This window comes from Stegostoma tigrinum, chromosome 42 (genome assembly GCF_030684315.1).
Source record: "Stegostoma tigrinum isolate sSteTig4 chromosome 42, sSteTig4.hap1, whole genome shotgun sequence".
Lineage (NCBI taxonomy): Eukaryota > Metazoa > Chordata > Chondrichthyes > Orectolobiformes > Stegostomatidae > Stegostoma > Stegostoma tigrinum.
In genome coordinates, this window is record NC_081395.1 from 3,765,563 (window position 1) to 3,788,552 (window position 22,990).

General features: G+C 47.5%; 1 protein-coding gene, 1 long non-coding RNA gene and 3 other non-coding genes across 8 annotated transcripts; 1 reads left to right on the forward strand and 4 right to left on the reverse strand.

Annotated features, from left to right (window-relative positions):
- Positions 1-1,548: 1,548 nt before the first annotated feature.
- Positions 1,549-10,152, forward strand: b4gat1 (beta-1,4-glucuronyltransferase 1). The gene is made up of 2 exons (XM_048525163.2): positions 1,549-3,045; positions 8,170-10,152. The coding sequence occupies exons 1-2, from the start codon at positions 1,861-1,863 to the stop codon at positions 8,359-8,361; spliced, it is 1,377 nt and encodes a 458-aa protein (XP_048381120.1). The 5' UTR covers positions 1,549-1,860; the 3' UTR covers positions 8,362-10,152.
- A 160-nt stretch (positions 10,153-10,312) lies between these two features.
- On the reverse strand, positions 10,313-17,155 carry LOC125449406 (uncharacterized). 4 transcript variants are annotated; one of them, XR_007246899.2, is made up of 10 exons: positions 16,196-17,155; positions 15,682-15,716; positions 14,709-14,762; positions 14,075-14,127; positions 13,545-13,575; positions 12,763-12,797; positions 12,169-12,202; positions 11,740-11,834; positions 10,709-10,857; positions 10,313-10,467 (listed from the first exon to the last, which is right to left on the reverse strand). It is a non-coding gene; the product is annotated as an uncharacterized LOC125449406 (long non-coding RNA). The 4 variants fall into 4 exon arrangements; XR_007246901.2 differs by having other exon boundaries at positions 11,798-11,834; positions 16,196-17,154; XR_007246900.2 differs by having other exon boundaries at positions 10,709-10,860; positions 11,798-11,834; positions 16,196-17,154.
- Positions 11,523-11,586, reverse strand: LOC125449472 (small nucleolar RNA SNORD31). The gene has a single exon (XR_007246931.1). It is a non-coding gene; the product is annotated as a small nucleolar RNA SNORD31 (small nucleolar RNA).
- LOC125449473 (small nucleolar RNA SNORD22) lies at positions 12,876-12,995 on the reverse strand. The gene has a single exon (XR_007246932.1). It is a non-coding gene; the product is annotated as a small nucleolar RNA SNORD22 (small nucleolar RNA).
- Positions 15,935-16,007, reverse strand: LOC125449471 (small nucleolar RNA SNORD26). Its single transcript, XR_007246930.1, has one exon. It is a non-coding gene; the product is annotated as a small nucleolar RNA SNORD26 (small nucleolar RNA).
- Positions 17,156-22,990: the final 5,835 nt, after the last annotated feature.

Genomic DNA, 22,990 nt, shown 5'->3' on the forward strand with positions numbered 1-22,990 from the left:
GAGAGAGTGAGAGTGTAAGGGATAGAGAGAGAGAGTGAGTGAGTGAGTGTAAGGGATAGAGAGAGAGAGATTGAGAGTGTCAGGGATAGAGAGAGAGAGTGTGTGTGAGTGTAAGGGATAGAGAGAGAGTGTGTCTGTAAGGGATAGAGAGAGAGTGTGTGTGAGTGTAAGGGATAGAGAGAGAGAGTGTGTGAGTGTAAGGGATAGAGAGAGAGAGATTGAGAGTGTAAGGGATAGAGAGAGAGAGAGAGTGTGTGAGTGTAAGGGATAGAGAGAGAGTGTGTGAGTGTAAGGAATAGAGAGAGAGTGTGTGTGAGTGTCAGGGATAGAGAAAGAGAGTGTGAGAGTGTCAGGGATAGAGAGAGAGAGTGTCAGGGATAGAGAGAGAGAGATAGAGTGTGTGAGTGTAAGGGATAGAGAGAGAGAGTGTGAGTGTGTCAGGGATAGAGAGAGAGTGTTTGAGTGTAAGGGATAGATAGAGAGAGAGAGAGAGTGTCAGGGATAGAGAGAGAGAGTGTGTGTGTGAGTGTAAGGGATAGAGAGAGAGTGTGTGTGTAAGGGATAGAGAGAGAGTGTGTGTGAGTGTAAGGGATAGAGAGAGATTGAGAGTGTAAGGGATAGAGAGAGAGAGTGAGTGAGTGTAAGGGATAGAGAGAGAGTGTGTGTGTGTGTAAGGGATAGAGAGAGATTGAGAGTGTAAGGGATAGAGAGAGAGTGTGTGTGTGAGTGTAAGGGATAGAGAGAGAGAGAGTGTGAGTGTCAGGGATAGAGAGAGAGAGAGAGTGTGTGTGTGAGTGTCAGGGATAGAGAGAGAGAGTGTGAGTGTAAGGGATAGAGAGAGAGAGAGAGTGTGTGTGTGTGTCAGGGATAGAGAGAGAGAGTGTGTGTGAGTGTAAGGGATAGAGAGAGATTGAGAGTGTAAGGGATAGAGAGAGAGAGTGTGAGTGAGTGTCAGGGATAGAGAGAGAGAGTGTGTGTGAGTGTAAGGGATAGAGAGAGAGAGTGTGTGTGAGTGTAAGGGATAGAGAGAGATTGAGAGTGTAAGGGATAGAGAGAGTGTGTGTGTGTGTGTGTCAGGGATAGAGAGAGAGAGAGTGTGTGAGTGTAAGGGATAGAGAGAGATTGAGAGTGTAAGGGATAGAGAGAGAGTGTGTGTGTAAGGGATAGAGAGAGAGAGTGTGTGAGTGTAAGGGATAGAGAGAGAGTGTGTGTGTAAGGGATAGAGAGAGAGAGTGTGTGAGTGTAAGGGATAGAGAGAGAGTGTGTGTGTAAGGGATAGAGAGAGAGAGTGTGTGAGTGTAAGGGATAGAGAGAGTGTGTGTGTAAGGGATAGAGAGAGAGAGAGTGTGAGTGTAAGGGATAGAGAGAGAGAGTGTGTGAGTGTCAGGGATAGAGAGAGAGAGAGAGTGTGAGTGTAAGGGATAGAGAGAGAGAGTGTGTGAGTGTCAGGGATAGAGAGAGAGAGAGAGTGTGAGTGTAAGGGATAGAGAGGGAGAGAGTGTGAGTGTCAGGGATAGAGAGAGAGAGAGTGTGTGTGTAAGGGATAGAGAGAGAGAGTGTGAGTGTCAGGGATAGAGAGAGAGAGAGAGAGTGTGAGTGTAAGGGATAGAGAGGGAGAGAGTGTGAGTGTCAGGGATAGAGAGAGAGAGAGAGTGTGAGTGTAAGGGATAGAGAGAGAGAGTGTGTGTGTAAGGGATAGAGAGAGAGAGTGTGAGTGTCAGGGATAGAGAGAGAGAGAGAGTGTGAGTGTAAGGGATAGAGAGGGAGAGAGTGTGAGTGTCAGGGATAGAGAGAGAGAGAGAGTGTGAGTGTAAGGGATAGAGAGAGAGAGAGAGAGAGAGTGGGGGGAGCGGGCACGACATGGCGCGGCTGCTGGTGCTGCGGGCCCCTTGCTCCGGGTTCCGGGCGCTGCTCGCCGCTTTGCTGCTGGTAGCCGCCTTGCAGCTGCTTTACCTCGGCCTCCTGTCTGGGCTGCACGGCCGCCAGCAGCGGCTCCGCTACTCCCGGCTCTTCCAGGCCGGAGCCCGGCCCGGGGCTGCTCCCGGTGCTGGGGCCCAGGGAGGAGAGTCCGATTCCCGCAGCCCCCCGACCCTGGGCCCGGGGAGGCTGGATCCCAGTGGGCGCTATCGCCTGTACCGGGACGTGAGCCGGAGCCCGGTGGCCCGTAAACCCGGGGGCTTGGAGCTGAGCCTGGCTACCCACAGCTCATTGCACAACCTGTACCATCTGCCGGCCTTGGCACGCCGCTGGCAGGGACCACTGGCAGTGGCTGTGTTCGCTGGCCCCGGGGAACTGAGAGCCAGCCTCCAGCTCATTCACAACCTGGAGGGGCACTGCCCGTGCCTGCGAGGTCGGGTCACCTTCACATTGGTGACTCCCAGCAGGGACAGGGTTCTCCCGGAGGAAGGGGAGGCCCTGGACCCTGGGGCAGGAGAGCCCCTGGAACTCGGGGCTGGAGAACCCCCGGACCCCCACCCAGCCTGCCATCGGGCCCTCACTCGCCTGCGTCGCTTTGGCCTGGGACACACCAACTATGCGCTCAGCGCCGGGCCTTACCCAAACAATCTGCTCCGCAACGCAGCCCGTGACGCTCTACCCTCCCGCCACGTCCTGCTCATCGATGTGGACATGCTGCCCAGCGGCAGGCTGCACCCCCTCTTCCTGGAGCTGCTAGCCACCCTGCCCCAGCCACCACCCAGCCCCGGGCAGGGTGCCAGCCCCCTCACTCCCACCGACCGCACTGTCTTTGTTGTGCCCGCCCTGGAGATGCGTCATACCCGCCGCCTGCCTGAGGACAAGGCCGAGCTCCAGCAGCTGTACCAGGTGGCCGAGGTGCGCCCTTTCTATGCCGAGCTGTGCCCCCGCTGCCAGTCTCCCACCAACTACAGCCGCTGGATCAACCTGCCCAGTGCCAGTGGGCCTGGCCTGCGGGTGGCATACACTCGCCAGTGGACTGACCCCTGGGAGCCCTTCTACATCTCTCGCACCACCGTGCCCCCCTACGATGAGAGGTTTGAGCAGTATGGCTTCAACCGCATCAGTCAGGTGAGCTATTCGGCTGCGAGGGGCCTCGCCAACTTGGGGTGGGGCAGGCTCGTTAAGTGGGATATGGAAGCCCAGGTGGTTAATGCAAGTGAGCTGACAGATGAGGAACAGAGTGATAACAGGCAGGATGAGGAATATAGGTGTGTGTGATGTTTAGCGTGACTGAGCTCTTCGACTGTGGAAGCTTCACCAGCCATGGTGATAACTGAGCTTGGGGACAGCGTGAAGCAGGTTATAGATAATTAGCAATGACTTGTTTGTGAATAGCACACTTAATATGGTAAAATATCTAAATGATGTGGTTTTGGACCCAACTCTTCCGCAATTAAACTCAGTGGATATATAGAGACAGCAACTAGCAACAGGAACATACATAGAATCCCGGATAACGCGGTGTGGAGCTGGATGAACACAGCAGGCCAAGCAGCATCAGAGGAGCAGGAAAGCTGACACTTTGGGCCTGGACCCTTCTTCAGAAAAATCCCTACAGTGTGTGGAGGTGCTGGTGTCGGACTGGGGCGGACAAGGTCAAAAATCACATGACACCAGGTTATGGTCCAACAGGTTAATTTTAAGACGCAAGCTTTCAGAGTCTCGCTCCTTCTTCAGCTGTCAGGGAGAAAGGTGGCATCAGACAAGAATTTATAAGCAAAAGATCAAAGCGTCATTGAACTGATGCAAACAAACCTAAGAATGCTGTTAAATCTTTAATCAGTTAGGAAGGATTAATATGCAAATTCCAGAATTCCTTTTAATCACTGCCTTGTTTTTCACACCAAACTGTACAACTTCATATTTATTTGTATTCTACTGCATCTGCTATGTGTTTGTTCTTCACACACAACTTATCTAAATCGCCTTGAAGTCTCCCTGCTCCTCCTCACAATCACACACAGTTTAGTTAGAAATGATGCATCTGGTTCCCTCACACAGGCCAGTAATGTTATTGGGGCTGAAACACAGATCCCTGTGATATCCCATGCCAACCACCGACTGGCACCTGATTATTCTCTCTCTCCAAGTTGTTAAGAAATTCTCAGTCCGTGCCAGTATATTATCCCAATTCCCATGCATCTCCTATCAAAACCCTTCTAGAAATCGAAATATACCATCTCCACTGGCTTTCCTTTATCTATTCTGCTAGTTACATCCTCAAAAAAAATCCTGCAGATTAGTTAAGATTTCCCTTTCATAAACCCATTCTGACTTTGTCTCAATTCATTAATGATTTCTAAGTAAAAACCGAAAGAACTGCAGATGCTGTAAATCAGAAACAGAAACAGAAGTTGCTGGAAAAGCTCAGCAGGTCTGGCAGCGTCTAGCAACTTGTGTTGCTAATGATTTCTATGTGTCCTGTAATCACATCTTTTATAATTGAGCATAACGAAAGCATTTGAGACGCTTACCTTTATTGGTCAGTGCATTGGGTACAGGGAGTTGGGAGGGTCATGTTGCGGCTGTACAGGACATGGGTTAGGGCCACTTTTGGAAAACTGTGTTCAATCCCGGTCTCCCTGCTGTAGGAAGGATGTTGTGAAACTGGAAAGGGTTCAGAAAAGATTTACAGGGATGTTGGAGGGTTTGAGCTACAGGGAGGGGCTGAATGGTCTGGGGCTATTTTCCCTGGAGTGTCGGGGGCTGAGGGGGGGACCTTATAGAGGTTTATAACATCATGAGGGGCATGGACAGGGTGAATAGACAAGGTTGTTTCCCCCCAGGGTGGGGGAAGTCCAAAACTAGAGGGACACAGGGTTAAGGTGAGAGGGGGAGGATGTAAAAGGGACCTGAGGGGTAACTGTTTCACACAGAGGGTGGTGTGTGTATGGAATGAGCTGCCAGAGGAAGTGGTGGGGGCTGGTACAGTTACAGCATTTAAAAGGCACCCGGACAGGGACATGGATAGGAAGGGGTTAGAGAGAGATGGGCCAAATGCTGGTGACTTTATGACTGTATGACTAATGGACTTCTGTTAGGCTAATTAGTCTGTAACTCTCGTGTTTTTTTTCCTCTCCCTCCTTGTTTAAAATTGTGGGGCTACATTCACCACCCTCCAATCTGTTGTTCCAGAATCTAAAGAAGTTTGGAAGCTGACCACTAATGCAGCCAATATTTCCAGGTCCCTTCCTTTAGTACCGTGGGCATGTAGATTATTCAAGCCCTGTGAGTTTGTTAGACTTCAACCCCATTCATTTCACAAGCACCGTGTTTTTAATATCACATATTTTCATCAATTACACCTCTCTATGGACCCTTCGTTCCCCAATATTTGTGAGAGGTTATGTGTGTCATGTTTTCTGAAGATGGACTAAAGTCTGGGTTTGCTTTCTCTGCAATTTCTTTGGTTGGCACCTCAAAATTTCCCTAGCTCTGGACTCTAAGGGACCTGTGTTTGTCTTCCCAAGCCTCTGGTCTCTGTATTATTTTGTTTGTAAGAATGAAAGAAACAAAGGCTATGTGTTGTTGGAGCTCACCACAATTTAAACATTGCAGCTGTGTAAAACTTCCATTAGGCCACATGTAGAGTATTGTGTGGAGTTCTGCTCATCAGGGGTTTACCAGGATGTTGCCTGGATTAGAGTGTATTAGCTATTAGAAGAGACTGATTTGATTTGATTTATTATTGTCCTGTTGAGTCACAGAGATATACAGCATGGAAACAGACTCTTTGGTCCAATTCATTCAGGCAGACCTAAATTAATCCAGTCCCATTTGCCAGTGTTTGGCCCATATCCTTCTAAACCCTTCTTATTCATATACTCATCTATTAAATGTTGTCATTGTACCAGCCCCCACCACTTCCTCTGGCAGCTCATTCCACACAAGCACCACCCTCTGTGTGAAAAAGTTACCCCTCAGCTCCCTTTTAAATCTTTCCCCTCTCACCTTAACCCTGTGCCCCTCTAGTTTTGGACTCCTCCTCCCCCTCCCCCCGAGAAAAGACCTCGGCTAATTACCCTACCCATGCCCATGATTTTATAAACCTCTATAAGGTCCCCCCCTCAGCCTCCGATGCTCCAGGGAAAATAGCCCCAGACCATTCAGCCCCTCCCTGTAGCTCGAACCCCTCCAGCCCTGGTGACATCCCTTTCAAGTTTCACAATATCTTTCCTGTAGCAGGGAGACCAGAACTGAACAGTGTTCCCAAAGTGGCCCTAACCAACGTCCTGCACTGTGGCTTGGTGAAACAAAACTTGAACCTTGCTCAAAAGTGAAAGCTGTTGCTGAGTCTTTCCATCTTCACTCATCAGGACAAACGCAAGAATGCCAAATTTGAAATGGCCACAAAGACCCAAAAATAGAATCTTGGATGTGATTCCACAGTTAGCGATGGTGCTGAACAAATCTGAGGGTGTTTTCACTACCCAAATAGCTATTTAGGATGATCAGTCAAAGGGTGGCTCATACTGTCTGAGTAGAAGCAACATACTTGTTACAGATCCAATCGTTACAAAACAAAAGGGAAGCAATGGCCTAGTGGTGTTATTGCTGGACTGTTAAGTCAGAGAGCCAGGTAATGTCCCTGGGGTGTGGGTTCGAATCCTGCCATGGTAAATGGTGGAATTTGAATTCAATTAAAATCTGGAAATAAGAGTCTGATGATGACCATGAATCTGTTGCTAATTGTTGGGGAAAAACCCACCTGGTTCACTAATGTCCTTTGGGGATGGGTCTGGCCTACATGTGACCCCAGACCCATGGCATTGTGATTGATGGTTGGCCTAGCCAGCAATACCCTCATCCTGTGAATGAGTAAAGAAAAACAAAGGGAATGTTGTCAAGTGTTGTGCCTTTTCCTAGGTTCCCGGCAGCCTATCAACCCCTTGGGCCTGCCGTGCCATTCAGTACAATAATGGCTGATCATCCGACTCAGTCTCCTGTTCCTGTGCTCTGCAATGCAGTATGTTGCCACAGCATGGGTTCAATTCCAGTACTGTTTGAGGCATATGGCATGCTTGCCGTCATTGGAAGGGGCACTGAGTATAACAATTGGCAAGTGAAGTAGAACTTCAGTTAGGCCATACTTGGGATATTGTGTACAGTTCTGGTCACCACACTACCAGAAGGACGTGGATGCTTTGGAGAGGGTACAGAAAAGATTTCCCAGGATCTTACCTGGTTGGGGGGGACTTTATCTCTGAATAAAGGCTGGATGGACTGGGTTTGTTCTGACTGGAAGGCAGGAGGTTGAGGGGCGACCTGATAGAAGTTTCTAAGATTGCAAATGGCATGGATAGAGAGGAAAGTATGAGACTTTTTCCCAGGGTGGAGGGGTCAGTTACTAGGGGACACAGGTTCAAGGGGCAGTTTAAGAGAGATGCGCAAGGCAAGTTTTTCACACAAAGGGTGGTGAGTGCCTGGAATGTGCTGCCAGGGGAGGGAGTGGAAGCAGATGCAATAACAGCATTGAAAGAAGCACCTGGATGAATACATGAGCAGGAAGGGAAGAGTGGGACACAGATCCTGCAAGTGAGACAGTTTTAATGTGGAAGGGCAAAATGTGTCAGCATATGCTTGGAGGGCTGAAGGGCCTGTTGCTGTGCCGTATTGTTCTTTGTTCTACCTTATTCTCAACCTCTGCCCTCATCACCAGCTCTCTCTCTCTCTCTCTCTGATGAGAGAGCAGCTGTACAGCTGGTATGGTTACGGCAAAGTTATCTAGTTTTAATATGTAACTCCCTGCAAATGCATTAAGATTTGAGCGTCTTGAGGTGGCGTTGTGGCTCAGGGGTTAGCATCGCTGCCCCATAGCACCACGGACATGGGTTTGATCCTACCCTCGGGCAACTGTCTGTGTAGACTTTGCACATTCTCCCCGTGTTTGCATGGGTTTCCTCCCACAGTCCAAAGATGTGCAGGTTAGGGTGGATTGGCCGTGAGAAATTGTCCCATAGTTCCCAGGGATGCTCAGGCTCAGTGGTTTGGCTGTGGGAAATGCAGGGTTATCGGGATAGGGTGGGGCTGTGGACGGAATGGGCTTGTGCTGTAGGGATGCTACTTGGCCTGCTGTGTTCATCCAGCTCCACACTGTTGTTTTGGTTTTATCTTTCTCCCCTTGGCATTTCAGTAACTTTCTGACAGAGGGCTCGAATTAAATCATTGATTTATTTGCACTCTTTTGCCCAGGCCTGTGAGCTCCACGTCGCTGGCTACAGTTTTGCAGTGTTGGACAATGCCTTCCTCATCCACAAAGGCTTCAAGCTGGCCAGCGAGTTCCACCCGCAGAAAGATGAGGAGAACAGACGCAACCGGATCCTCTTCCGCCAGTTCAAACAGGAGCTGAAGTTAAAATACCCTGATTCACCCTACCGATGCTGAAATCAATCCCTCCAGTCTTCGTCACTGGTCAGACAGACAATGCCTTCACTCACTGGAGAAGCAAGGGACAGACTCCCCTCTTGTCCCAAGAGGGGTAAATCTCACTGACACTGTCCTGCCTCCATCACAGGGAGCTGAAAGACAATTTTAGCCTGTCCCTATGTTGGTCACAAGAAGCAAATTCTGAGATATTTTAAATTAAATACCAAAAGAACTGTGGATGCTGGAAATCAGAACTAGAAATAGCTGGAAAAACTCCAGAGGTTTGGCAGAACATGGAGAGGTTAGCGTTAACATTTTGGGCCATAGTCACAGCTGTGCAGCAAAGAAACAGACCCTCTGGTCCAACTGTCTACGCCAAACAGATATCCTAACAAGGTGTCAAGCTGGATGAACACAGCTGGCCAAGCAGCATCAGAGGAACAGGAAGGCTGACGTTTCAGGTCTGGACCCTTCTATCATCTCCTAAATTATTCTAGTCCCATTTGCCAGTCCAGTGACCCTCCCTAAGCGCTGATAGTAGGCAGAAAAAAGTTTTTTTTTGCCCAAGTTGGAGGAAAGGGAGTAAACAATAGGTAGACCCCAAGGAGAATAGATAAAAGGAGTGGACAATGGTCAGCCTGGGAGAATGAAGATATTAAGGCGGGGGGTGGCACACTAAGTGACTCCCAATGGGTTGTGTAATAGCAAACTATGTTGTAACAAGGCTTTGTGTGTTAGATGATGGGGCTAAGGACATGGAGAACCTGCTGGGTTCAGCTGAATTCCAATTTTTGAGGCATGTCCTCAACAAGCCTTGTTATCAGAGACAGTAACTGATGTTGGAGTCCGAGAGAAGTGTGGAGCTGGAAGAACATGGCGGCCCAGGCAGCATTAGAGCAGGAAAGTTGGCTTCACAGAAACATCAACCTTCCTGCTCCTCTAATGCTGGCTGGGCTCGTGTTCTTCCAGCTCCACAATATGTTATCAGTGTGCTATTACACACATCATAGGAGCCACTCATCCTCCTTTGTCTGTCCAACTGTCTTCCCTTTGGGCTCTACTCTTCCTTATCCTCTCCCCACTATCACAAAATAAAACCAAACCTTTTCCTGGCCACAGATAGTAGGATTCTCCAGCATCTGCAGTTCCAAGACAAGGTACAGAGCTGGATGAACAAAGCAGGCCAAGCAGCATCTTCAGAGCAGCAAAGCTTGTGTTTCAGGCCTAGACCCTTCATACCATTAGTTCTGAGATTCAACCAGACCCTCTATGCTTTTCCAGCAATTTGTTTTGCTGGATTCTTTCCAAGCTGGAAGACCAGATTGTGGAAGGAAAGGTTCCTAGAATACTGGAATTCACAAAGCTGATACAGGATGTCACTGCAAAAGGCAAGACAACAAAACACAAGCATGCAGACCATTGCTGCTTCACATGGCTGTTCCTGAGATCACAGCTAATCATTTAACCCTCAACTGCAGTCCTCAGTCCCTTAAAAATCAGCCTCCTGGATCCAGACTGTAAAAATCTGAATTCTAACATCAAGTAACAGACCCAGTGTACAAAGAGGGTTTTACTGTGCACACCAGTAATAAGCAGGCCACCTATTGCAATCAGGCTGAGTGAGTGAAGGAGATGGTCACTGTCCTGTTCTGGATGCAAGACCCAGCCAAGGCTACTGCTGCAAAGCGCCAGTCTCAGTATGGCTTAATCTCCAATCCACCCAAACGCTCACTTCTCCTGCAGCCAATGGGGTGCAATTGCTCTGGAATTGGAAGCAGCCAGTTGTATTTGTACATTTTGTATTATAAAAGTAACATGAATTAATTTAAATTAAAGTTTCTGGATTACTTAATTCCCAGAAATTGTGTTATGCTCCTTCCTTCAGGAAGCATCACTCCTCCACCCACCCTCTTTCCTAAACAGCTGATCCATTGATTTGGGGATAACTTCAGAAACATGACAATAGACAGAAGGGTCAGAAAACAAGTTTATTTCAAATCAGACCATAAAACATCTTCACAAACTTTCTGGTCCAGGAAGCACCATGAAGCAGTATAAGATTCCGTGCAAAAGGTGGTAACCAACATTTATGCCATGATGATTTTGAATCCCTTGTATCTGCACCTGTGAAAAAACAACATAATATTTGAGGAACAGGCCCTTGATCTCACAGCAGATTACAGCGACAGGCAAGTTTGCTTCAATACTGCCACAACAATCACCATTTGCACAGGCAAATGGAGACTGAAACGACTCACTTTGGCATGGTAGTCTAGTACTCCAGCAGAGACAATACTGCCCCTCACTGCTGAGGAAAATCAAACAGGAAACTACTAAAATGAACAAATTGTTAACTTCAACTCACCTTTATCTAACTCAACATTCCCTTGTGCAGCCACCCCACTTGCTGTCATTACACTGCACAGCAGGGTGTCCTGGTTGTGGGAGGCACTGGATCATGCTTAGGTCCATGCTAAAGCTCACTAGTGCGAGTGGTGCGCTTCACGCCAATACCTGCTAAAAACGACAGGCACAGTTTCACACCACACAAAAAAAAACTACTGTCACTAGAACAATTGTCCCAACACAGCTCATGTACTAGTGCATTCAATCTTGATTCTGGCTCCTTACAGTCCATTAAATTCACACAGAATGAGAAAATTAAATTGCTTCAGTGCCCCTCTGGGCACAGGGGACCACAGCACAGATATTGAGACCTCAGTGCAGTATACTATTGAGGACTATTCTTATTCTGATATGACTCAGAACCTTGATTGCTGTTCTCCATTGTAGAAATAATGATCATGCTGTACCCACAGTTCCATTTCTCCCACTTGCTCATCTCCCCTTGATTTGTAAAGGAAAATCCAGTCAGGTTGCAATCACAAAACCAGTCAACAAACTGGGAGATAATAGCTGTTCATCTTAGCCTGAAAGATATCAGCATCCCACATTCCAACAGCCCTGTGATACACTTCATCCCTGCACACATATAGGGATAGTCAGGAGCAATGAATAAAATCATAAGCCAAGGGCCACCTAGTTGAATAGTTTAAACTCTTCAATACTGGTGGTACACCAGGTTTGGAGGGTACCAAGAATATTAAACATGCAGAATACTGGTTGCTCACTAAACAGTGGTTTTCCTCAGCTGGGCAAGCTTTTCAATGGCAATCAGACACTGTACCAGTCAGTCATTGGATAAAATCAGACTGGGGCGGTAATGTAGTCATCACAAGAGCCAGAACAAAGCAAGCACTCATCTTCAAATTCAAACACTTTAGATTCAGAACTGATATCAGGGAAGGGGTTTAGAGTTACAGCCTAAACAACAATGTCCCACAGGAATGGGAAGACATCAGGGTGGACAACTAGAGTTTGGTCAGTCTAACTTACACTGGGACCCAAATGCAAATCAGAGGCAGAGTTCAGCTCTCAGGACACAGAAGCCCACCTGGTTCCAAATAGAGGGTCCCTGAAGTCAGCCACATCTGTAATCAAGGAGACAAGGAGATCAGTACACAGCTAGAGCTTGCCTACAACAATACAGCCCTGCCATTTTAAACTGCATCAGATATTTTGGTGACATCAGAAATTGTTCAGGCGAACGAAATTCCACTTAAGATCATCAGACTGCAGCATTAAGAGCTCCCAAGGACCTCATTTCTACAGTGAGCTTCACCTGCTCTGAAAGGGCTTCAGTCACTGTTAAGGCATTAGAAATGTGGCTGTAAGATGCTCCAAGTGGCCTTGTGGACTCCTCCCCCACAACATTTCCTCAGCATAAAATTCCATGCAGGAAGCCTCTGAACTGCAAACACTTACCAGGTCAGCACAAGGCCCACCATCTTAGTTCAGGCTGAAAGGGAATGAGAAAAAGAGGGTTAGGAACTGAAGCCAGCAGAGCCTCTGGTTTGAAGTAACACTCGAGTCACTCAGGGTGTTCAATGTCTTTTCACACAGGGTCAAAGTGAGCTAAGAATCATCATCACTGGACTGTTTACAGAAGAGAGCAGCATCACCTTTTAAGAGCATCCAGACAGCAGCCTCTCAAGCCAAGAAACACTGATCACCCCTTTTGTTCAGGGGCCCCCACTTGCAAGGAAAAAAAAGAGATAACTCCACCGGAACTCTGGTGCATCAGTTGGACTGACCTAGTTTTTTTTGGGGGAGGAACACCCACAATGGAAGGAATGGAAGAGATTCAAAGTTCCTCAGACACTAGGCTGTAGTAAATGGAGCCAGGAGCAGTCTAACAGGAAACTGCACAGGCTGGCCATCATCATTCAGGGCAAATGTGCAGACAGTCCTTGGGAAACAAGTTCACTATGTAAACCAAGCCACAGCACTCAAGAATACTGCCATCACAGCTCAAACAAAACAGAGGACGCTGCCCACTGTGCCGGGAAGACCACTCACCTGCTTTGATAGTGTGGACACTAATCTTCAGTCACCTAGAGAAAAAAGCAAACAGCATGGGAAAAAGCACTTTCCTTGCCTCCCAACCCAGCATCCCCATTAGCAGCTAGATTGTCCCATCAGACTGTTTGGAAAACAAGCAATCTTCACTCCATACTGAGAGAGACAGTGGGTTCACCTTTGCAGGTTCTGCCCCTACACAGCACATAAGACACGGACTATCATCACAGGGACAAAAACCCCCATCAACAAGACTGGGGGCACAGGACAGAAGTTCAGCCCAGACTTATACTCTGTTGGAAAGGCTCATGGACACCGACTCATTAACTTGAAAGCAGTACTGACAGCAAAGCTTAATTAAGTCAAAAGTCAGAGGGTCAGTGGAAATGTAACATGGGCATCACAATCCATCATCTTCCTGAATAGCAGGGTGGGACAGAAAGGCTCAAGTAGCCAACCTCCGCTCTAAATTTGTATGTTTTTCAAAACAGGTCAGGGACCATTCCCAGAACTGAGTCAGCAGAGACCAAGGATCAAGCAAACTCGTTTGTGCTCTGACTAACTGTTTCAAACTGCACCAGATGTCCAAGCCAGCCATGACCCACTTGGCTATGACTCTCCATATAAATATTAGTCAGAACCAAGTTCTCGGCACAAGACAGGGGAACACTGTCAACACCCTGTAGCTGCAGGCTCAAGGCTGGGACTTCAATGTGCTAAAACAGCAAGGATTGTTGGCAGCGGTAGACCAGGTTTCAGTTAACAGGAAGATCACCACTCACCAGACATCGCTCCCACACTTCAGAGTCAGACCTGAAACAGAACACAGTCAGTCAAGTAGCTGCAGGCTGATGTTGGGAACAAACTGGTTGAAAGGCCAACTGGTTTGATCAGGGCTTTGGTGACGTCAGTGCATCACTCGACAATGTCGTCCGCACACAGGCCAATGCCTGTTTATCATCCTCTCAAACCATTTGCAGGCACACCTACTCCAGAACCAAACCATTTCATGTGAAGGTTACAGACCCAGTGCACTTCAGTGCAGTGACAACACACCAACCCTTCTACTGGTTAACTCCTTACTGAGTCATGAGCTGACACAGAATTTCAAACAATTCAATTGTGGGAGATCACCAAACCTGGCTGGAGTGCCTATGCGATAATTAGCTATTCCATATCACGAGGGAAAATTAGTCATAACATCCCTTCCCAGAATAGCTCAGCAGTTGTTAATGCAACCAGTCTGAACTCAGCACCTATACCCCTTTGGAGCCTGGAAGGGCGTTTTTCCTCCCCCAGAAGTCTCACTCACCCATCATATTCATTCATTCCATCTGACATCAATCCAGGTTATGTTCAGCCATCCTGCAATACAAAGCAGTAAGAGTCATTAATCAGAGTAGCAGCCCACTGCAGCCTGGAGTCCTCTCTGAACCCACACCAATCAGAATGCCACCAGGCTGTTGCTTAGCATCAGGTTCTCAGACGAACGAGACTTCATTTCAAAACATCATTTGGAGCAGGCAGGCTCCCAGCAGCTGCCCCACAGCCAGATCTCATGTAACAGCACAGAAGTGTCTGAACTCTACCTTTGCAGGTAACTGGGTGCTGCACTCCTAAACCAATTCAGCACTCAGCTTATTCAGATGGAGTCCCAGTGTACCCTTACAGAACTCACCACTACATGCAGTGTGGTTGAGTAAAGCTGAAGTGACCATTTGGACCAGCAAGAGATCGGTAGAAATTCAACAAATACTTTTCCCCTCCCTGTCAGTCAAAATCTCAGGGCAGTCACCTAGAGTAATAACTTGAGTGCACAAAACAGGCATCTCAAATCCCCAAAACCATCAGTAAAAATCCACAGGTGGACTAAATCTGTGACAACAGCAGCTGCAGGAAAACAGCCCCAAGAAACTGGAACACCACCGCTTCCGAACTATTCTTACCTGAAGGACAGACATCCTCAGTACATGTTGCAAGGTCACAATGCAGTGCAGAATCTGCCAAGAGAAAAAGCAGTGTTAACTTAAATAGCCAACTGAAGAGAGAGAGAGACAGCAGAGAACCTACTGCTGCTCAGTCCAAGTTCAGCATCAATTTCAATTCAGATATATGCTTGTCTGTTTTAGATCATCATTGAAACAGCAGGTTTTATGGGCACAAACAACACTGACCCTCCTTAACTTTACAGGGGAGGAGTACAAAAATCAGATGGTGAACACCATAAGTTACTAAATTATGGGGGAGAGACTTAATTCCAATAGTAGCATGTGAACTCATGCCCCCCAAATACATTAGTCTGGGTCTCTGAATTACTTATCCAGCAACACGAGCTCATCACCTCCCTGCAAATTATTGCAGCTACCCTCAATTTCTCAGGGCTAAAGCCCAAACAGGATTCAAATGGGAGATCAGACTTGAATGGCCTGCAAGGCTCAAGACATTCCCACAGAAATGCATGTGTGCTGTGGATCAACTATGCCTGACTCATGTTTTCTATCCACTTTCTGTACCTGCAGCAAGCACATTCCCATCCCACCACTAACTTCTGTTGTGAGGGTAGAAATAAATCCTCCTTCACTTAACCAGGTTGGGATCCATACTGGTCCCTTCCCATTGTATTTAGCAGCAACAGCTACCTCTCCAGCTATCTGTCCATTAGAAGTATCCAGCCTGCAAGCTGCAGAATCTGGGCATTTGAATCTGCTGTCAGTGATGTTTTAAAACTGATCCCTGAATTCCAAGTGGAGGTGGAGGACACTGCTATAGATTGATTTTTCTTGTCACATGTACCCCAGTACATAAGTACTGTGAAAGGTGTATGTCACCACCTCAGGTAAAGCACCTAGGTACAGAATTTCAAGAACAAGGTAGAAATAAAATTAGAAGTTTAACATTGCACACCAACATAATGCTCACCTTGAGGGTTGCCATGACTACAATCAAGGAGGAACCTGAAAGAAAAACAGCTTTTTAGAAACTGTGGTTGTGACATTAACAGGAGCACTTCCATCAACTTTGTGATAAGTTCACCAATTAAGTAAGGAGCCATTAGCAGCTGCCAGAACATTTTAACAGCTCACATGGGTATTTTAATCAACGTCATTGACAAAGTCGAGAAAAGTGGCTCCACCAGGGCAGTTCATTAGGAATCAGATGGTGCAGCATCTGTGCTACTCAGCAAAATGGAAAAGCTTCTACATGGAACATGCAGAAAGAGAGAGTTCATGCTATCATCTTCGTAGCACTAGTCACACTACCTGAGTCACTGAATCCAAAACTATCACAATGGCTTCCACCTTTGCAGCTAGCAAGTATTAAATTACAGAATCTAGTAAACATGTTAACTTGGGCTCACAGTTCAAGGCAGGCCCAGCCAGAATACCAAAGGCACTATACCCCACTGTTTCGCCAGGTACCTCCACTCACCCACCTCTCGGTCATTCCTTTTAGGATCACCCCTGGTCCTGTTCAAGCTGGTCTGAAAAGGAGGAGGAGAAGTAATTAACCAACCTGAGCACCAGCCCACCTCCCAACAATTCTGGGAAAACAGGCAGGCCACCTTTTGGCTATTCACAAGAGTGAACAAACGTAAGGGCACTACATCAACATGGCCTGCCAAAGTGTCCCCCAAAATCAAATACATAACACTGACAATACCACTATAGCCTCACCCCAGTTGGGGTCATTACTAATCTGAGCAGTCACTAACTGGGTATAAAACCCCAGTTTTTTTTTATTTCTGGAACAATACTATTGCGGGCAAGAGTTGGGGCTCATACTCCCTCACCGTGCTCCCCACCAAGTCAACCACTTTGTCGACAATAAAATGCAGACCATGTTCCAGAATGTGCTTAAAGCTCCCAGATCAGAACTTAAAGAGACAGCACAAAAGTTGTAAAAAAAGTGGAGAATGGATGCTCAGGGAAGTCACTGCAGGAAAAGGGAGATTCAGGGAGGCATGTTGCAAGAGGTAAAAGGAGGGGGACAGGGATATTTAGGAAAACAAACTGTAAAGGGAATAGGAGCAAGAGATATTTAGGGAAACATACTACAAGGGGAAGGTAAGGAAAACGTGACAATAACGGGGTGGAGAAAGAGAAAAATCCTACAGATGCGGGGATTTGGCTGACCCTTGCTCGTGGTGGGACAGGATCCAGGTTTGCAAGCGGCAGCCCTCATTCTCAGAACACTACATCAAGCTCTAATCACAGCGAGAGTCATCACAGGTCTGTGAATGGAAGTGTTCATCATCGAGAGGGAAAATAAAGAGCGGGCGGTGAGAGACGGAGCCAGCCGGACGCGGCAAGAGGGGAACAGTCAGGAATATCGGGGTAGGGGAGGTCGGATGGCGGCGGATTATCCAGGTCCCCCCAACGCGACTCTCACTCACCTCCGGAGGATGCGACAAAATGGCCGATCGTAGCCCGCTCCCTCCATTTTATAGTACGGCGCCCCGGAGCATCCTGGGAAGGAAGGCCCTCGGCCGCAATTAATAAATAAAAATCACCATTTCTCCCCCCAGAACAGATTATTCCATCACTTGACTGGAAATAAATTGACGGGATTTTTTTTTCAGTAAAGGGGGCTCACCGCTTCCGTGTTAGCGGTTTATTTTGGCGCGAAAGGGGTTGGCTACTTTCCCGCCACCAGTGGTAGCCTCAGTTCCCTGGTTTTCACTTTCTTCTCTCCAACAATATTGCCCATTAACCTACATGTGTTTTGCATTTAAGAATGTAACGATTGTAGACTATCCTGCCCATCCTCCCTTCTGATAGCACCTTTCTTTTAAAAAAAAGGATGTTAAACCAGCCCAGTTTTACTTTCCCCACAATCCTATTCCAATTCAGTTGCCCCCTGGCAAGGAAAACTGTGACCCCTCTCCTTCTCCAGTGTGGTGGAGCTCAGAGGGCCCGGAAGTTTTGTCAAACAGAAGTCCAGAATTAGGAGGCCACATGGAGAAAGTGGTTAAGGGAAAAACTTTTCCTCTCTGTAGAAAGGTCAATAACGAGGGGGCATAGAATCATTGAACACCTATGGCATGGAGACATCGATCAAGTTCACCCCACCCGTCTGAATAGCATTTCACCCAAACCCACTCCCCTACCCTATAATCTGCATTACCCATAGCTAATGCACCTAACTTTTACACATCCCTGTACACTGGCATAGTTTTAAAGTAGGGAGCAGGAGAAGCAAAAAACAATGTTTTCAGCCCCCAACCCCGAGAGGATGTATTAGATTTCACTTATTCAGCTGAGCGCTTCAAAGTGCTGGAAAATGGCATTAGAATAAATGGAACAAAAACCGAAATTGCAGGTCTTCTTATTTAGAATGGATGGATTTGATAGTGTTAGGAACTGGCGCAGTTGTTAACGGACTCTTTCTATGCTGTAAAACTATGACAAATCAGACAAGCCACAAGTAGTGCCTCATTGTGCTAAGTTGCCTCCTTCAGTTCTGTGCCAACCTCTAACTCAATGAGAAGCACCCCATGATGTTTCAATTTGTAGTTTATGAACACAGAATAGATAGTCCAATCAGCCCATTAAGTTCTGTAATCAAAAGATTATGGCTGTCTGATTGTGGTCTTAATGTCATTTTCCTGTCCAACACCTAATTTTCCTTCGTCAATTTACAAATCTGATTCAGCCTGGAATATATTCAACGTCCCAGCCCCTGCTGCATACTGGGGGAAAGAATTCTGAATATTAATGATCCTCCAAGAAAGGAAATTCCGCCTCTTCTCCAATGGGAATCTCTTTATTCTGAAACCATGCAGGCTCTAATTCTAGAATACCTGTCAAGAAGAAATATTCTCTCAACAGCGACTGTAAGGTCCCCTCAGTAATCTTTCCAAAAGAGTTTTTAAAAAGGAGTTATCAATGGATTCAAATAATAAGACTTTATTAACGTATGAACGCACTCAGCACATTGTGAATTCCAAAGGGATGAGCACAGTTCCGTGATTAATGTATGATTCATGTCTCTCCATCCATCCATCCAGCGTGTGAGAACTAGGGGTGACTAAACCAGCAGCAGTGACAACCTAAATTAAGTCAAGAAATATTTCAGAAAGATCGCTTTGGCTTCTGCTATAGGAGGAAAATCTCTCTTTCACAGTCTGAGGGCCAGGATTTTCATGCACATGAAAACATCACACTATCACTGCAGGTACTTTCAAACCAACCTGTTCAGAGATGGTATCACACACCTCTGGATCAGGTGACACTTGAACCCTGGCCTCTTGGTTCAGAGTTAAGAACACTGCCACTGCACCACAACAGTGTCTCAGTGGTTAGCACTGCTACCTCACAGTGTGAGGGCCCTGGCTTCAATTCCAACTTCAGGTGACTGTCTGTGTGGAGTTTGCATGTTCTGCTGTGTCTGTGTGGTTTTGCTCAGGGGTGCACCAGTTTCCAACTGCAGTACAAAGATGTACAGGTTGAATGGATTGGCCATGCTAAATTGCCCATAGCCCTGGACTGGGTGGGTTAGCCATGGGAAATGCAAGGTCACGGAGTGGGGATGCTCTAGGGAGGGTTGGTGAGAACTTGATGGGCTAAATGGCCTGCTTCCATACTGCAGTAATTTGAAATCATCATTGCACAATTAAGACAATTTGAATAAAACAAATTAAGTACTTAGTTTCATTTTGAAAGAAACTGCAAAGCAGAGAAATCATATTAAGCTGGTGGAGATTACTACAAGTGAGTGTGTAGTTACTGTAGATTGAAACATTGCATGGCAGGAGCACGTTTACAACCCATTAACAGAATCACAGAAGAATCACATTGTGTGGACAAAGGCAGTTTGGCCCATCATGTTAAAACCAGCCCTCCCTATGAGCATCTCGCCTCCTGCTTTCTCTCCATAACCCATACATGTTGTTCCTTTTCAAACGACACTTTAATGCTCTGTTGAAAGACTCAGTTGAATCTGCCTCCACCTCACTCTCGCATTCCATCAGACCATGAGACCTGGGAGCGGAAGTAGGCCATTCAGGCCATCAAGTCTGCTGCGCCATAGAATGAGACCATTGCTGATCTGATCATAGAGTCATACAAAACGGAAACAGACCCTTTGGTCCAGCCAGTCCATGCTGAACATAATCCCAAACTAAATTAGTCCCATCTGCCTGCTCCTGGCCCATGTCTCTCCAAACCTTTCCTATTCATGAACTTTTCCAAATGTCTATTAAACATAATAATTGTACCCACATCCACCAGTTCCTCAGGAAGTTCATCCCACGCATGAACCACACTGTGTAAAACATTTGCCCCTCATGTCTTTTTTAAATCTCCCTCCTCTCACCTTAAAAATGTCTTGAAATCCCCCATCCTATCTACCTATAGCCCTCAGTATTTTATAAACCCCTTTAATGTCACCTCTCAACCTCCTGCGCTCCAGCGAAATAAAGTCCCAGCCTGTCCAGCCTTTCTTTATGACTCAAACCTTCCCTACCTGGCAACATTCTGGTAAATCTCTCAACTCCACTTTCCTGTCTTATCCCCATAACCTGTGATTAAAAATCTCTCTCTCAGCCTTGAATATACTGAATGACCCAGCCTCAATAGCCCTCTGTTGTAAAGAATTCCACAGATTCACTGCCCTCTGAGAGAAGAAATTTCCTCCCATCTCTGTCATAAATAGGTGACACTTTACTCTTAGATGATGCCTTCTGGTCCTGGACTCTCCCACAGAGGGAAACAATCTCTCCACATCTACTCTGTCAAGTGAACTAAGTGTCTTATTCCAGACCAAACTACTAGCAGATTGAAGAAGGGTCCCGACCCGAAACATCAAGCTTTCCTGCTCCTCTGGTGCTGCTTGGCCTGCTGTGTTCATCCAGCTTCACACCGTGTTGTCTCCACGAGCAGATTGAGTTTCTTTTATGTTTTTTTTCTGTGTTGATCTCTGAGGTCTGTAAGGCAGTGATTTCTGGAACCAGGTGCCAATGCTGGGAACAATACTAGCCCCCTGTGCAGCATGTGGCCAACATGGCTGTGTGAGCATTAATTTCTGTTCATTTCAAATTGTAACCGAATCTGATCGAGCTCCGTTAGATATTAATAGGAAGAGGCAGGGCTGATAAAGATAAACTGTAGGAGTGCACTCCCTGACCAGAGACAACGACTCAGGGAACAGGCAGGATTTAGGCAAGTGGCAGAATTTATTCAAGCAATAACTGGTTATTGCAGGGGGAGGGCCAAAAGACCTTCCCTGAATCTGGCCTTGACGTGAGAATGCAGTCGTTCTCTCAATATATGGCTCAGATTGGGAGAGTGATCAACGACACACTGATTTTTTACAGAGAAATGCAGCATTTTAATGCATTTTGTGTTTATACCTAACCCTAACTCCAACCTCATCGTTCCCCAACCCCGCACCGCCCGCTTGTATCTCCTTCCCAAAATCCCGAAACCCGCCTGCCCTGGTCGACCCATTGTCTCCGCCTGCTCCTGCCCCAACGAACTCAGCTCCACCAATCTGGACTCCATTTTCTCCCCCTTGGTCCAGGAACTCCCTACCTAAGTCTGTGACACCACCCACGCCCTCCACCTCCTCCAGAACTTCCAATTCCCTGGTCCCCAACACCTCATTTTTACCATGGATGTCCTGTACCTATAGACCTGCATTCCCCATGCAGATGGCCTAAAGGCCCTCCACTTCTCCCTGTCCTGCAGGCCCGACCAGTCCCCCGCCACCAACACCCTCATCCGCCTAGCCGAACTCATCCTCAATCTCAACAAACTCTCTTTCAATTCCTCCCACTTCCTACAGACAAAGGGGTGGCCGTTGGAACCTGCATGGGCCCAAGCTATGCCTGCCTCTTTGCAGATTACATGGAACAGACCCTGTTCCGCACCTACACTGGCCCCAAACCCCACCTCTTCCTCCATTACATTGATGACTGTATTGGCGCTGCCTCGTGCTCCCAAGAGGAGCTTGATCAGTTCATCCACTTCACCAACACCTTCCACCCCAACCTTAAGTTCACCTGGACCATCTCCAACACATTCCTCACCTTCCTGGACCTCTCAGTCTCCATCTCATACAACCAGCTTGTAACCGATGTCCATTTCAAGCCCACCGACTCCCACAGCTACCTAGAATACACCTCCTCCCACCCACCTTCCTGCAAAAATTCCATCCACTATTCCCAATTCCTTCGCCTCTGCTGCATCTGTACCCAGGATGAGGCATTCCACTCCTGTACATCCCAGATATCCTTGTCCTTCAAGGACCGCAACATCCCGCCCCACGGTGGTTGAGAACGCCCTCAACCGTGTCTCCTGCATTTTCCACAACTCATTCCTCACACCCCGCCCCCGCAATAACTGCCAAAAGAGAATCCCCCTGGTCCTCACATACCACCCCCCAAACTTCTGGACACAACGCATCATCCTCCAACACTGCTGCCATCTACGATCTGACCCCACCACTAAAGACATTTTTCCATCCCCACCCTTGTCTGCCTTCCAGAGAGACCACTCTTTCCGTGACTCCCTTGTCCGCTCCACACTCCCCTCCAACCCCACCACAGCCGGCACTTTCCCCTGCAACCTCAGGAAGTGCTACACTTGCCCCCACACCTCCTCCCTCACCCCCATCCCAAACCCCAAGATGACTTTCCACATCAAGCAGACGTTCACCTGCACGTCAGCCAATGTGGTATACTGCATCCACTGTACTCGTTTTGGCTTCCTCTACATTGGGGAACCCAAGCGGAGGCTTGGGGACCTCTTTGCAGAACACCTACACTCGGTTCGCAATAAACAACTGCACCTCCCAGTCGCAAACCATTTCCACTCCCCCTCCCATTCTTTAGATGACATGTCCATCATGGGCCTCCTGCACTGCCATAATGATGCCACCCGTAGGTTGCAGGAACAGCAACTCATATTCCACTTGGGAACCCTGCAGCCCAATGGTATCAATGTGGACTTCACCAGCTTCAAAATCTCCCCTCCCTCCACTGCATCCCAAAACCAGCCCAGCTCGTTCCCGCCTCCCTAACCTGTTCTTCCTCTCACCTATCCTCTCCTCCCACCTCAAGCTGCACCTCCATTTCCTGCCTACTAACCTCATCCCGCCCCCTTGACCTGTCCGTCTTCACTGGACTGACCTATCCCCTCCCTACCTCCCCACCTATATTCTCCTCTCGACCTATCTTCTCCTCTATCCACCTTCGAACCGCCTCCCCCTCTCTCCCTATTTATTTCAG